Source organism: Apus apus, chromosome 22 (genome assembly GCF_020740795.1).
Source record: "Apus apus isolate bApuApu2 chromosome 22, bApuApu2.pri.cur, whole genome shotgun sequence".
NCBI classification, from domain to species: Eukaryota; Metazoa; Chordata; class Aves; order Apodiformes; family Apodidae; genus Apus; species Apus apus.
The window spans coordinates 7009910-7026308 of NC_067303.1; the positions used below are offsets into that span (position 1 = coordinate 7009910).

General features: G+C 52.8%; 1 protein-coding gene across 3 annotated transcripts in view; it reads left to right on the top strand.

Moving 5' to 3' along the window:
- The window catches only part of ZBTB16 (zinc finger and BTB domain containing 16), a 52163-nt gene that overhangs the window by 28048 nt on the left and 7716 nt on the right, over nt 1–16399 (top strand). For 2 of the 3 annotated variants that reach the window (XM_051638562.1, XM_051638564.1), the window contains exon 4: nt 6549–6635. In XM_051638562.1, coding sequence (XP_051494522.1) covers nt 6549–6635 — 87 coding nt within the window. The other variant, XM_051638565.1, reaches the window with a different exon arrangement.

Here is a 16399-nt window from a genome sequence, read left to right on the forward strand (position 1 = left end):
ACCCTCTGATATAACGCGCAAATATAAAGCCTCTAAAGCCATGCAAAGCCTTTCCCTACGCACTGCCCTTGCACTCCCAGAAACCTGCACGGGGGCTGTTAGAGCTGCCCCCTTCCGGGACCAGGGATTGCTGGGGAAGGCGGGGGGAGCCCTCGGCCCTCGGGATGTGCGGGATCGGCTCCCTGGGTTTGCGGGGAGAGGCTGGTCCCAGCGTTGCCACGCGTCCTCACCACAGCCGGTTCTTGGTGGGCACAGCTGGGGACGGTGGGTGCCAGATCCCCTGCTCTGACGTGGGTTTCCTACCCCGGAGGGGAGAAATGCAGATTTCTGCCTTTGCCCCCTCCTCGCGTGCTCCATCCGGCAGGAACCTTTGTCACGGCCCTTCTGTGAGCAGGGGCAGCACCCAGAGGTGCTCATGGGCAGTGTGGGGGGATGCTAGTGGGCAGCATGTGGGAAGTGTGCAAGCAGCATGCCCACAGCTCCCCTGCCCACCCAAATGTTCATCCTGTGTAGTCAGGAGCAAGAGGACAAGCACCCAGGTCCTGCTGGGTGACAGGGCAGGCTGTGTTGGGGAGCAGGGGTGGTGGGGGACTAGAATCCAACGTGCCTCCCCATTTTCAGGGGAGAGGGCTCATCTCCAGGAGTGTGGCACCCTGTACTGGGCATTCTCTGGGGTAGGTGCTGGGGGGCAACGCCCAGAGTGGGGGTGAGGGCAGCCCTGTCCCCTGGGGAGCCATCCCTTCCCGTCACCCCCCCGCTGGCCGGCGTCCTGTGCTCGGTGCCGGGTGATGTCAGCGGCCTGCCGGCAGGTCTGGATGTTCTGCCAGCGTTCCCGCGTTTATGATCATCCGCAGATGTGCATCCAAGAACACACTGTACCCACGGCAGAAATTAATGCAGGCTTGACTGCTGGCCAAGCCGCGCACACGGGGGAGAGGAGGAAAGACAACAAAAACTGTTTAATGCTGTTTATAAATTATACACTGGCTGATGAAAAATACATTTCTCTCATCGCCCCCCCCCCCACCCCATCCTCTCTGCCTCAAGAGCCTGAGCTGAGCCCAGAAGAACGTGGTTTGCTTTTAGCTCCCGTTTTGGCTGTGTTCCTGGCCCCGGCCGCTGGGTTGGAGCCAGCTGCTTCCTCCCCGCCCTCACCTGATGAAATCGATTTATTTTTCTCTCCCTGCTCCCCTTCTTAGCCTGCACCCTTGCTATGGAGGGGGGGTGCCAGCCCCCCAGCCCTCCCTTGCACTCTGGTGCTCCCCACATCAATCTCACGTCCATCCATCTGCCCAAAACCATTGGTGCCTGCGGATCAGGAGCATCATTTCTGCAGGGTGGGGGGAAACTTCCCAAAGTTCCCCCGAGGTCGTGCTGCTGGAGATCTCCCATCCCCTGGTGTGGGGAGGGAATGGGGACAGAGCCTCCCCATCCTACCCCATCCCTCCCCATCCTTCTGTATCCCACCTCATCCTTCCCCATCCCTCCCTGCATGCTCACCAGCCATTTACATGGCTTTTGTGTTGTGTGTGTGGTGTTTTGTTTTTTTTGTTGTTTTTTTTTGTTTTAATACCGCTAATGTTTATCATTTGCCCAACAGGCTTGACAGATTTTGTTTCCTGTCGAGCGGTGCGGCTGCGGAGCCCCCCCGGTTGCCAAGGAGCCGCCTCCCCGCACCATCACGGCCTGATTTGGTATTCCGTGCAGCGCCCCGCCGCATTTCTGTATGCAAGACAAAGTGTTTTGATGGAGGACGATTGCAGGAGTGTCTGGAGGCTGTTTGGAGTTTTATGGGCTGTGCAGCGCGCTCCCTGCTTGCTCGCTGCGCAGGGCTGCCGGGGCCGAGGGCTCTCGTTTTGTCCCTGCTGAGCAGAGGCTGCCAGAGGGAGCAGCACCCCAGGATGGGGGCAAAGGGATTGTGATGTCAGAACTTGTCGTCTTTGGCTCCTGAGCTAAAAATCTGAATTTTTCACCCCCCTTTATTTGTGTGGCGTGCGAGGCAGTGGCACCGGGCTGGCAGAGGTTGGGTAGTGGTGGTGACCCTCCCCTGAGAGCCCCTGAATGACCCACTCCGTCATTCCGGGTGCTTTTCTGAGCCTTCCCAGGGCGGCCTCAGGATGCTCCAGGAGCATCCTCCCATGGGAGCCACCTCTCCTCCAGGTGGTGCCCCTGGCACTCAACTGGAGGCAGGGTGTAAGGGTGCAGGGGGGCTTGTCTTGTTCCTGGGCTGGGGTCTGTATGGTGCTCAGCAGCCCCCCCTTACCTTCCAAACCCTTTTTCCCTATATTCTGTCAATGTCTTTTGATGGCAGGTTGGGAAGAAGGGAGGCCAGGTCATTTTCCTTTCGAAATCCAAGGCTGCTCTGCAGCTCTGTCATTTTTCAGTCCTTCTTGGGTTTCTCTGTTGCATTTTTTTAGCGCAAAGATTTTCATGACTGTCTCTTCCACTTGAGTGAAACAGAGGAGAAGGGAAATAATAATAATAATAACAGCAATAATAAAAATCAAAAAGCAGCTTGATGTGGGCAAAAGAAGAAAACAAGAGAATGGGGTAGAGAACAGGCTAAATTTAAAATTGTAATTGGCTGACTTCCACAGGCTTGCGGGTGTTTTAATGACTCATAATAACTTCATTTAAAACCAGCTGAGCAGAAAATAGATTGGAGAGGAGCCTCAGGCCATTATGGATTTGTTGTGTTTTTTTTTTTGACAAGCTCTGTTTTCGGCAGCCAGGAAGGCACTCGTGGAGGGCTCGGCTGCTTTGCTCTCCCGAGTTGGTGGTCTGCCCGACAGAGATTGTATAGAAACTGGGGCCGGTGTTTTTTTTTTTTTTTTTCCCCTGATTAAAAATAGATGCCTTGAGGTATTATTTTAGCATCACTGTGGTTTGGTGCTTTTTTTTTTCTTTGCACTTTTGATGTGGTAAATGGAACATAAATAAAATTGTTTTTTGAAATTACTGAATTAATTAGGTAGTAAAGTGACGACAGTGCATAAATTTTCTTGGCAATTTTTTTTTTTAATCCATATTTCCCCCCCTCCCCTTCTCGCCAATTACAGCCTGTTAATAATATACAATCCCAAATTTTTATGAATTCTCTGTGCTGGGGGAAGAAGGGGAATAGATGTGGCATCGTACTGGCTGGGCCGTGGTGTTGAAACTGTGGTGGGGGAAGGGCTGGGGTGTTGCACCCCCACTGCCCTCTTCCTTGTGGGAAATCACTGATTTCCCATCCTCTGGAGGAGGAGGATGCCCACAGCTCCTCTCTTTCCTTTTCCCTTATTTTTTTTCTGAGGGAAAAAGCTGTTGTTTTTGGAGCTCCTCTCCCTGCAGCCCCTTGGGCTCCCACCCCAGGGAAGAGTCTCTCCAGCTGGGGCTGGGACCTGCGTGTCATTGGACAAAGCTTTAGGACATGGTGGAATCACTTGGGAAGGAGACAGAGGCGTTGGCTGCTCCTGCCACCCCCATCCTGCAGGGAACAGGTGGGAGCCAGAGCCAGTGGGGGGCTGCAGCCCCAGTTAAGGGCAAAGCAGGGAGGCAGAGGTGCTTGTAGCCGGTTTGGGATGTTTTACTACTTCCTACCATCCCAAGTGCTAAAACTGGAGAGCCTGTTCCTCATCCCCAATAAAGTAATTAAGGTGAACGGTTGTTGGGTTGATAGTGGCTACAACAGGCGAGTGTATCCAGACCCCCCAGTGAAGCCTGGCTTGTGGGGAGGGAGCTGCAGCCCTGCCTGCTCCCACCCAGCTGGGGGGATGCTCAGGGGATGCTTGCAGAGATGCTCCAGGGATGCTCACAGGGATGCTTGCCATGACTCTTTTAATCATCCCATTTCCAAGAGCTGCTTTAAACCCCAGCAGTGCTGCTGGTCCTAGCCATCTTTTTGCTACCCCTTGCATTTCTTCTGGGGAGAAATGAAGTAACGTGAGTCCTCCCCCTCTGTGCGGCTTCTCTCAGGGGCTCCATTGTCCCCAGGCTTCGCTGACCTTGCAGCAGGGGGACACTGGGGCAGCAATGACTGTGCAGATAGTGCAGGGTGGAAAAAGCATTGGCTCCTTCTCTCTTGGCTGCAGGGACCTGTGTTAGGCAGGGGCTATAAATTAGCTTGCAGTGATATAAATGTACATCAGGAGGTGGGTGCCAACTGCACAGCTCACACCAGAGCGCAGCCACTACTTGGTAGCACGCGGAGTCCTGTCCGTCCCCTCGGGAAGATCATCCCAAGATATCTATATACTGTAGGTGACACAATGCACTCACTAAAAATGCCCTCCCCAAACCAGTGCATGTGTCCCAAGAGGGTGATCATTTGGACTGGTGTAGTTTACAGCATGGAAAGAAGCAGGAGGGAGGGAAGAAAACTTTGCCACAGGCTCTGGATGTGCCGCCTTCAAGCGCGTCCTGCTCCCTTTAATAACAAACATCGAGCTGTGGTGGTTTTTTCTGAGCCCTGTTATAATAAGCTCAGATGTTGGATGACATTTTTCCCGGTGACTCACATAGTAAAATTAACCTTGAACTATTTACATATGCAATCGCCGCCCTCCTCCTCCTCCCCCTCTGCCGGCATGTGTACGTTGCAGGAATCCTGGCTCTGGATCAGTTTTTGTTTTGCTGATGAGAAAAAAAAAAAAAGAGAGAGAAAAAAATTCCCCTGCCTGGAGTACACATCTACTTGAGGGAAAGAACACGCAGTCCTGGCCTTTGGAAATTGGCAGGCAGCGTGCTGTTCCCGCGCTGATAAGAGGTACTGTAAATAAAACTGTACGGCAGCGCCTGCTGTAAACTGCCCCGCGTCTGTACTCATTGTTCTGACAGCTCCGGCTTTTTTTGGGGCCGCTGTTTTGGTACACGCTGTGCTTCCTTATGTAAGCCAGCGCGCCCGGCTCCTCCCGCCGCTCGCCCTGTTTATTTTCGCCTCACCAGGAATTTTTTCTGTCCCCCCCAGCCAGATGCCGGCTGCCTTTGCCCTTCCATGCCGGGCTCCTGCAGCCCCTCCATGCCCACACTGGGCTCTTGGGGGGCTCCAGCAGTGACTGTGGCACACTGCTCCCCCTTCAGAAATGGGGAAAGACAGAGTAAACCCTGTGGTTAGCTCAACCCCATTGCTGCCTGTCTCGTGGCCACCCTAAGCCCCCCAGTGCCACATCCTGAGCAGGACCTGTTGCTGTATCCTCATGGATTGACAGCGGTGGGGTGGAAGAGCTTCCTGCGGCGATGGAGAGGCATTGCCTTGGCAACTGCTGGCTGCACATCACCCGTGCTGGGCTGAGGGCAGCACAGCTGTGGCCCCACTGTCCCGTCCCCAGGATGCTCCAGCATCTTCTCCCCGTCATGGGTGGGCTCAGGCTCCCCTCCCTGCCACAGGTGAAGGGAGGGGACCTCCAGCAGTGTCTGTACCCACAGGATGCTCTGCATCCCCAAAGCATCCCAGGTGGCACATGCAGGGAAGGCACCCCACTGTCCTTCCCCAGTCACCCCAATCCCCTTTTTTCAGTCTTTATCCCCCCTGGACCAGCCATGTGCCCAGTGCATGCTCAGGTTGTTTTGAATGCAAACCTGACATCACGGCGAGGGCGGCAGAGAACAACATATGCACAGTAAACAGGCAGACTGTCGTATTGATTAACAGATGAGACCTCTATTATCGATCAACGCTTGGCGAGAAAATTTATCACTTTTAATTTCGCCGCTGCCAAATACTTCTGCCTGCGAGCCAGCAGTTAGTGAGACAATTTAAAGGCGAAGGAATTATCTTTTTAATGCATGTCGTAATACCTCTGTCTCTCCCCATTGCACCTTTTTCTGAGTCCCACCCTGATGGGCAGGTGGGAGGGGGTGGGAGATGCTGTTTGGACCCCTGGGAATGGGCAGCAGAATGATGCCTCCCCCACCATCCCCCAGAGGCTGCTCAGCGTCTCACAACAGATGAATCAAACCTTGAAATCTAAGAAATGGGTCCGCAGCTTTGCCCCAGCAGCAGTGCTTCGGACGTGGTGTGTGTTGCTAATCTGCTTTTACCTGGAAGTTCCTTATCTGCTGCTGGGCATCCTGTTTTTTTCCTCGCCTGAATGAGCAGCACATGTTGATAGTGATTTTCTAAGAACTCCCCCAATACCGCATCTCTTTCCGATAGTCGAAGACTGCTCCGAGCTGCCTGCTCAATCTGCCATGCCTCCGATTTGGCGCATCCTTGGGTACCACCCCCAGGTACCAGCAATGGCGCTGGGAAGGGGCAGGAAACCATTTGCAATTACATTGGTTACAATGCCTATGAAACACATCAATGTTTAATGATTTACTTTTTTTTTTTAAGCCCAAATATTTTATTTCTTCTTGGCCAGCAGCTCTTTACGGTGTGTTGTGTGATGTGCAGGAGGGGGGCTGCAGGGCTTGGCACAGCGCTGCTGCTCCCAGCTGCGCAGGGGATGCAGAACATGACCCCCCATTGCACATCCCCTAAGGTTGGACGATCCTGGTGGCTGTGGCAATGCCCTCAGCACAGGTTGGGCCCCCTGATAACCCTCCTCTCCCCTTTTTCTCCCCAGCGGGCGCCAAAGCCCTGGTCTGCGATCAGTGTGGTGCCCAGTTCTCGAAGGAAGATGCTCTGGAGACGCACCGGCAGACGCACACCGGTACGTGCCCTTGTTTCCCCCCTTCCCTGCAGCACGAGGGTTGGGTTTAGGTGTCTTGGGAAGCTGCTGCCCAATAGGGAGCTTCACTCATCACTGTGTGCACTCCCAACCAGCCTGGGTCCCTGTCTTGGCTTGGATTTGACAGAGGTAAGTCAGCTGCTTTTTCTGCTGAGCTCTCAGCTGGAAATGGTTTTGTGCTTGTGTTGAAATTGATGTATGGCTTTTGCAAGGGAACCCTCAAAAAGCTTTTGGTTTTGGATACTTGCTGCTCCCTTATTCAGGTGCCTTTTTGCTGAGCTTCTAATGGCGATGGTGGGAGGAGGAGCCCAACTTGAGCATCCATGCACTGCTTACTGGTCTCCCTTGGTTTTTGAAGCCACGTGCGCCGAAATGTGCCACTTGCAAACCCCAGCCAATGCTGGTAGTTGTGTTCCTGATTTTTGAAGCATTTACAGGGATAATTACATTGTGGATGGAGTTTGGGGGGCAGTTTTGTTGCGTTGCCACGGGGTGTGTGCACAGGTGAGGTGTCTGCTGGGCGATGGGACCATGCCATGGGTGTGACATAAGGCCTGGATGCTGTCAAGCAGCTATTTAATTATGCCTGCGCCAAAAACCATGCCACAGAACAGAGCAGCTACGTGGTTCTGCCACCAAGCTTGACACCTCAGGGATTAAAGCCCCCTGGGTTGCTGAAGCAGAGGGCTGGCCCACCCCAGGGCCCAAAGGGGGGGACATGGTGACCTAGCAGCATGGGTTTGTTTTTTGATCCCCACCCCTGGCTGTAAAGATGGTGTCATGCAGAGAGGGGCTGGGTGGCCGAAATGAATTGTTTCCTCTCTGCAGGCAGGCAGCAGGCAGAGCCCTCCTGGCATGGAGAGCATCCCTGCCCTGCCTGCGCTATAATTAAACCAGTTCCCAAATAACGGCATCTCCCAGAATGGATTTCTTTTGGCCGTCCTCCCTTCACCCTCTGCAGCAGGTTGGCTGGAAAAAGACCAATCTCCCAGGCAGAAAAGTAGCCCTTTTTGGTAGATGGCAGAGAGATTCCATCAGGTATGGCCCTGAAACCTGAGCAGGTACCCAAAAGTACCTGCTTTGCTCAGAACCTTGGAGTTTGGAGGAGGATGCAGGACCCGTCTGCTGCTTGTCTGGGAGAAACATGTTTTGAGAGTGTTGGTGGCCAAGAGAAAGAGTTCTCGGGGTTTCTCTTGATGCTGTTGCTCAGATGAACAGCCAGGATCCAGGACCTCTCTTTATCTTGTTTTTTTCCCCATTCCTCTCACTGCGTCTCGAAGGGACATCAAATGCTCCCTGTCTGTTATGGTAGAAAACCTACTTCCTGCTTTCTGGTGCAAAGGGAAAAATAATAATAAGTAAAATCTTTTCTGCTGGTAAGCAGCAAAGCAGTGGGTGCTGTGCACAGCCGGTGCCCCTCCCCAGTGCCTGCTGCCCCCAGCCCCGTCCTGCAGCAGTGGGAAAAGCAGCAACTGCTGTGGTTCATCCTCTAGCAGGGCAAGCCCAGTGCCATGCTGGAGTCAGATCATGGAAAACTCCTTACCCTTACCCAAAAATGTGAAGGGAAGATGGGGCTGCCCCAGGACCCCTGGCTGGGGATCTCATGTTAATGGGACTTGTGATAATGGGGCTCAGGCTTGCTGCCAACTTTTATAAATATCAGGGGTGACTCTTCTCGAGTTCCCTCCCGCACACCAGGGCAATTAGCACGTCGCGCAGCCCAGCTCAGGTTTGCTCCTGGCCCAGTTTCACGTGGGCACGCTCGACGCCTGATGTAGAGCATGTTTTCTTTGGCATGTTCTTGGCTCTGTGATTTGTGAGGTCAGCGTGCCCCCGGCCACTACACAGAGGATGTGCAGGAGCCTCTGCCCACGTCCCCTGTCTGCACCCCTGCCCGCTCCCTTCACATCCCCCAGCCATACCAACACTGGGATGCAAGTAGCAGAAAAGAGTTAATAAAACCAACGTGTAACTGAAAATTGAACAGCTATAAATCTTGCCCCCTCCCCTTTTTTTTTCCCTTTTTTTTTTTTCTGCTGGGATGTTGGTAGTGTTTTGATTTAATAGTTGGCCAAACACAAGGGTCTATTTTATTCAGAGTTTACAGGCCTCAGGGCTGTTATTCCTCCAAATTTAATAGCATTGAAATTGCGGGGTTGGCGATAATTTGCCTATCACTTTCTGCTCTCCCATTGATGTTTATTGTCAGCGGGATGGAATCTCAATCTGATTCACTTAGATAACATGTCTGTTAAACATTTAGATAATTGTGCCATCATTAACTTGTCACGTTATTTTAGCGATTCAAAACAGTCGTGCTGTATGAGCGAAGGTACAAAAGGGAGAAAAATCCAGTGCACGAGAGCAAGAAGCTGGGAGAGGAGGCAGTGGAATGTCCCCGCTCATCTTTGAGATGTGCACTGAGCTACAGGGTGATTTTTTAAATGTTTTTTTGTTTATTTGTTTGTTTTTTAATGCTAGAGCACTTGGCGTTTTTCTGTGGAAGAGCATCCTAGAAACCGCATTGGTGGTTTGGGTTGGCATGGGGGATTTGTAGGAGTCTGGTGCAGGGGGAATAGTGCTGGAGCTGCCCTGTCACAGGGGCACATGCACCTCTCTCTGTTCTGGGCAAATTTACATCTAATCCCATTAATTACATATCATCTTTGTGCCTTTCTTTTGCTTCACTTTCTCTGCCTCCAAATGATACCCACCTGGGAAACAGCTGTGCTGTCAGGGATGCTTGCCTTGGTGTTGGCACTTGCTACCCACAGCCCCCTGCAATGTCTCTACAGCTCCATCAGGGTGGGCAGTGCATTGAAGTGGAGCCAGGATGCCCTGATGGTGCTGGGCAGATTTCCTTTCAGATGCGAGGGTGAATGTTGAATGCTGAGGCATGGATTTGTGGCCAAAGCCCCGTGCACTCCTCCAGCTTGTCAAAGGCTGAGAGCAGCTGGGGAGGGCTTTGACTTGGATGCAAGGATCACAGTGCCTGAAAATGCAAAATGCTACTGGTGCTTTTGTGGCTGTTATGACGTTTTGGGGTATAGGCACCTGACTGGAGCCAAAGATACTGTGTGCAGGAACAGTGTCTCTTGTGCAGCATTGCCTGTAAGTGTATTTATAAGAACCTTGGAAAGAAGGGGGATGAGGATTTTTAATGCTCTCATGGCCAAGTCTATTTGCAAGAAGAGCTGAACAGGGTACCAGTGGAGGGAAGGGTGTGCACATGTTCAGCTGGAGCCAGCCTCTCTGGTGCTTCCCAGCTGTTACCCTAGGTGCTCTTCCCATACAAGCCAGTATCTTCAAAGCAAGCACTTTTCACAAACGTTTATTTCTGTAGAACCAAGGGCTGTGCTCCCTTTGGAATCCTCATCCTTCAGGAATCACCCATTGGGAGCTCGCCGAGAAGCGTGTGGAGCGGGGTCGGTGGCATCGCATCGTTAGCACCAGCCCCTTTGGTGGGGTCCTGGGGGGCTCAGCACAGAGCCCCTTTGTCTGACAGTAATGTCCTGTGACAGTGCTTGAAACCCGAGTCCAGGCATGCATTCCTGACACTGGGAACCTTGCTCCTCCCTGCACACTGCCACTTTCCCCACCTTCACAGCAAAATCTCCGTGCATTTCAAGGTGGGCTGGTCAGGGAGTGCGGTGAGGTCAGGCTTCATGCCAGTAGCCATGTTCACCCAAAACAGGCCCACGGTGGAAATGTGGCAGATCTGTGTGTCCAAACCCCACCACCAACAGTCGGCCTGCAACGTTCCTGTACAAATACTGCTTAACGTGTGGTGAGAAAAGCCCTCACTAAGCTACGGAGAAATCTTTCTTGTCCTTTAATTCTAGATGAAGGGGATTAGTGTGAACATATTTAACCTCTGACCCATGGACAAAAGCATCATCAAATTTAGTTGCCAAGTGGCTCCCATTTAGCTGAACCCAGGCAGCACCTCTGGTTTTCCTCCCTCCCTGGAAGCTGGAGCATCCATTGCTGAGCATGGTGGGAGGTGGCAGCCCTCCTCTACTTGCCTTCAGGATGCTCCTGTAAGGGAAATCAGGGCTGTGCGGTCACTAATGGAACCAACTGAGGCTCCAAAAAGCAAACAACCCCTAGAAAAGCAAAGCTTTGTCACTTGGGCTGTTTCTCTCTGGTGCTGGGCCTGCTCCAGCCACAATGACTCAAGGGATGCTTGGCCATGGCTCCAGAGCACCGAGGAGCCTACTGTCTCCCTTTGCCTCTTGGTTTGCTCTGGTACAGGAAGGAAAAGGCAATCCTGGCTTTGGGGGACGCTCAGCATGGCTGTGCTGGGGCTTTAGGAGCCAGGGCTGGCAAGCGAGGGGCGGCCGGGGCGTGCGGTCCGGCGCAGGAATGCCGAGAGGGGCCTCCCGCAGGAGCCGGTGTCCGTTTACAGTGCATCTCTCATAAACCCGGCGGCAGGGGCGAGGGCAGGGGGACCGGCCCTCCTGGTATGTGATTGATTATCTGGTATTTATGCCATTGAGGACTTTTCAGCGGCTCAGGGTCAGGGGGTCATCTCATGTGTCTTGCTGCAAATCCGCTTCCTTTTGTACAGTGCGGGCTGGGTGAGCAGACACACAAAAACAGCTTTTTCTTTTCCTTGGGAAAAAGGGGAGGGGGGCGGGCTGGTGTCAATGAATTTTTTTTTTCAGCCTTTCCTGAATAGTGTCCTTTTTAATTCCAAAGAACTTTTAATTAAAAGTAGCAGAAAAGTTCATCTCGACAAGGTTTAACTTACCTTAGCAGTTACTTTTGTCCCCCGGGATTCATGGCTCCCTACTTTACCGAAAAAACCCCACGTGGAACAGGCTGCTCCCGGTGCCGTTCCACATCCTTCGGGGTACCGAGGGGCCTTTCATCTTTTCTTCTTTTTTAATGATGGGGGTGCAGGAATAATAAGTGGATCCCGTCTTTGTGCCTCGTGGCAGCCAGCAGCTCTGCTGGCCGTGCTTGGGCAAAAGGGTGTTTGGATGGGCTGGGATTTGAACCGGGGATCCCTGGGGAATGCCAGGATGGTGCCACCATGGCCAGGAGAGACGCAGGAGTAGGTGAGCAATGGGCATGCACTGCTCTGTGCCGAGTGGGATGGTGGTGGTGATGCTGATGGTGGCCTCCATGGAAGGCAGGACACAACAGCGCTGGCTCAGGGACATCATCTTCTGTCCTGTAAAACTCTGCTGGCAGAGAAAAGTGTGCACCCACCATGATGGGCTGGTTGGCAAACACTTGTGGCTGGAGAGTTTTTGGCCAGAAGGAGCTGGGGGTGGTTCTGAAGGAGCTTCTGGGTGGACAAGAAACGCTGGTGAGGGCTCCATCTCCCCGCTGGAGCTATTTGTTTAACGATGAAGCAGTTTGTTATGCATTAATTTAACCATTACTGGGAAAGCAGTGTGGAAAAGGATGCTAGAGATTCTTGGGATTTATATTCCCAGCATTCTCCAGGATGGAGGGCACTGGGACAGGCTATGGAGAGCGTGGCACTGAGGGGCGATGCTGCACATTTATCCCCAGATACCAAAGGGATTATTGTGCTCTGGTCAAGCAATGTTTGTTTTGCCAGGAAGGAGAGCAGCTTTTCTGCATGTACTGGTATGGATTGAAGGAACTGAACACCAGATTTTGCCAGGGATGACCAGGAGTGAGGGAGCTGGGATACACGAGGTGCACAGTTGGTTTGGCAGATGGGCAGAGAGGCTTTAAGTGATGGTTAGCGTGCTCCCAGTATCACAGGGCTTCCCTGGCTTTAGGGTTTGTAAATGTGTTCAGACAGCTGTTGGACCTAAAACAAGGGTAGCTGGGCTGGGAAGTGCAGCAAACCACAGGCATGAAGCCTCGGCAGCCCTGTCTGGGGCTCCTGTGGAGGTGGGAGCTCAGGAAGCACCTGTCCCGCCCCCGCCAAGGGCTGAAAATGCAGAAAAATGGTATTGGCCTCCAAACAGATCAGCAGGTTTTCATTTCAAAATATGAGGCTTGTGCCATGCTGGGTTTCTTCTGGAGGAGAACCTGCTCGTTCTCTGTCAGGGCAGGTTTTGTGATGCTGAATTCTGGGGACCACGTGCAGGGGGAGGGCCGGATGCTCCTCCACGTGCTGGAGACAAGGACTGGGGCGGGAGGTGCTCAGAGGGCAGACTGTCCCCTCTACCTGTACCCAGCCCCGTGTTGTCCTGTAAGAGCATCCCTGGACATGCAGGCAGGGCTCAGTGTCCTGGGGCTGGGGACATGCCACAGTGCCCCTTGGCAGCCGGTCTGCCCCCTAAAACTGCAGCCTTGGGTGACGGTGGGTTTCACCAGGCCTGGATGTGCCCGACGCGGGTCCAGCTGTGCCATGATTGACGCAAAGCCAGTCTATAAATAAAGTCTTTCTCTCCTTTCATAAAGACTTTGTGGTTTAGTTTGCTTTCAAGGTCAAGATCAGACCTTTCTAAATAAACACATATCAAAGGATCATTAGCGGAGCAGCACTGTTAAATTGAGATATTAACTTCTGTCAGCCGCGCGTTTCCTTTTTGTTCTGTAACTCGCGACTGCGGCGGGTTTTTATTATTTTGGCCCTAGGCGGTAGCATCTGGCTTCTGTAGAGACTGTAAAAATTAAAAAGCAACACAAATCATTGCGAGAGAAAAGCAGTAAATTCAATGATAAAAATTTAAAATTAAAATGTTTCGGTGCTTTTATATTCCGTGAAACATGAAACAAATGAGTTGTGTGCCTGTTGCCATAAAGCCGCCGCCACCACCACTAATAGTCGCCGGGCTCTCTCCCTCGTAATCATCCTTGCCTGAGCAATCACAGAAGAGCGTGGTGATGATGATGGTGACGGTGATGGAGATGCCGGGCAGCAGGGAGGGGGCGAGGTGGGCCCAGGGGAAGCCAAGGCCCCCCCGCGAGGGCAGCAAGGAGGGGATATAGCCATCCTGCCACACTCAAAGGGAGAGGGAGAGGTCGAGCAGGAAGACTGTGACTAATGCGCCAGGTCACTGGGATGCGGGACCACATTGTCCCCCACCTCCAGATGGCCCCCAGAATAAATCACCCCGGCAGGCTTGAGCTGCCCATGCTGGGGCTGCAGCTTTGAGCATCCTCCCTGTGCATCCCTCCCCAAGAGAGCAGGACCCCAGCAGGGTGAGAAGGAGCATGGGGGGAGAAAACGAAGCGTTTTGGTTTTGGTGTTGTCTTTTTTTTTTTTAAACCCCTGTGCTGACAAGGTGCCTGTTGTACCTCTGCGGACTGCCCTGCCCTCCTGCCATTGCCAGGGTGGCTACATCCAGTCACTGCCTGGTGCAGCAGCACCAGTGCCCTCCGCTGCTTTTTTAGGAATTCATTTTCTATAGCTGGTTAAAGTTGGGAAGAAAGCTGAGCTGTCTCCAAGTAAATAATAATAATCAAACAAATGCCCCCCTGGGACAAGTTGCCTTCCATAAAGATGTTAATCAGTGCAAAGCTGAGCTGCAGACTCTGAAGGCAGACTCGGAAACTGGGATGATTCGGTGACTCCAGCACAAAATGTGTGCATCTCAAGTGTTTATTGTCCGAGGTTGTTCCCAAGGGTGATAAACAGCTGGAGGCTGTTGGGCTTCAACTGAGCAGCTGGCATGACTCAGGGCTGCCACCAGTACCCCTCGACAGCACCTTTGCTCCAGAGCCACACCAGAGCAGGGGCTGGCTCTGCCATCCTGGCGGGACACAACTGGTGTGTCCTTGTGTGTCTCAACTGCAGGGCTGAGGGCAGGGCAGTGAGGACTAGAGGGGGCCCTTGACACGCTGTCAAGAAAACTGTCTAGGGTCCCCAAAATATCATCTGGGAAGGGCCAGCAGGGTATGGAGCCCTCAGCTTTGGTCCTAGCCAGAGTGATGATTTCAGTGCACGTCTTTGGCACATGTATCACGTCAGAGATGACGTTAAATAGGAAGGTTGGAGGAGGAGTGAGTCTTGCTTGAAGACCCCAAGTTTGCAGGGCACGACAGGAGTCAAGGTTGTGGGGTTTTTTACAGGCCCCTCGGCATCCCCCCATGTGTAACACTGGAGCCTGCCCCTCACTGCTGGGTCTCTCGTGCTGCTGGTTACTGCTGCCGTGCGTGGGCAGAGCTCCCTCGTTTCTCGAGTCTCATCGCAGTTCTCTGAGGACAGGGAAAAGATGGCAGCATCGGGAGGAGGATTTGGGAGGGGCGGATTACTTTGCGCATCCCAAAATTGGCTCTGTGCGCCTGGGCACCACGGGAGCCATGTTGCCAGGGCTCCAAGGGGGATGCTGCACAGGGGCATCGGTCCCCTTTGGTCCCCCCTCCCCTGCTACTGCAGCATCCCCAGGTCATGTCAGGGGTCCAGGCTTGGTGCTGCTGCCGCGGGGCTCGGGGGCCAGCAGGAGCACGCACGCGCAGGGGGGAAAAACTTGAAGTCAAATGTCTGAAAGTCAGATCCCTTTTTAGTATGAATTTGCTGTATCTCATTCTGAGCACTAATTCCAATTTAATTGCAAGTGGCCTGAAGCCTCTTCAATAGGAGTAACAAATGGTTTGATTTTGTAAACTTCATCAGACTGCATTTTAAATGCGACACACTAGCCCGGCTCGAATGCCAATGAAGCACTGAAGTAGCTCTCTGTTTACTAATTATCCGTTTTTACTTCAAGCCACGCTGGCTGGCTTGTCTGATTAAATCGGATTTGTGGGATAGAGAACAGCTAGCAGAGTTTTCTCTATAGTAAACGAGATTGAAACTATGGGCCGCCTGGCTGCACACTGTAAATTATATTTCCTTTTAAAGGGGACGTGTTGCCTTTCTCCTGCCGCCGCACCTCCCGCATCCTAACCCCACAGTGTGGGCGCACGCCCAGCTTCCTTCCAAAGGGAGGGGCACACACCCAGCCCCTTCCTCACCCGCCGTCATGCTGGTTTTGTTGAAATTCCTTGGGAGGTGGCACCACACTTCACGCCACGATGCCCACACAGGCCGGACAGGGCAGTAGAGCCCCCAAATGTCGCCTGTCGCATCTTGCTGGTCTTTATGTCCTGGTCATTGTGTTTCCTCGGGAGCATGATGTGCCTCTCCAGACTTGCCACCATAGGGATTTTTCTCTTTGAACCAAGTATCCATCCCCTAAAAACCTGATTTCGGACCTCCTGTTATTTAAAGCTGCTTTGCACAATGCAGCTCTCCCAAACATCATCCCAAACCTGACCTATCCTGGCTGCTGCCTCTGGACCACCTCATCACCCTGCTGATGGGGACAGCGGCCACCAAGTCATGCATGGGGTGGCCGGGACACACCAAATCAGGGTGGATGGGCAAAGGTGGCGACCACATGGGGCTGCTCTTAAAGCTCCCCCGGTTGCTAAGACTTTAATTCCGTGAGCTTGACCTACGTTGCCCCCTCCCTCTGTATCTATCTTTGTGCCCAGGGGCTTTTTATATTTTAATTTGCTTTTGAACATCCTGCAAAATTAATGGTGTGCTCAGGGCCATTGTGCAGTGTACAGTAGAGGGAAGGGCCAGTGGCGCCCGCCGCGAGCCGCTGCGTTGCCCAGGGAATGAATTGCTTGCCCGCCTTCACCCCTCTTAATTGTTGACAGTAAAAAGCATTTAAATGCCGCTTAATTTGTAATCATCTTCCCGCAGAAAGGGGAAAACCCATTAAAACGTCAGGGAAATGAATAAATCCGTCGCTTGCTGCTTTGGGGCAGCAGCGTTGCTTGATCGGGGGTGATTTTTCTTCCAATGGTTGAGGTCTGGC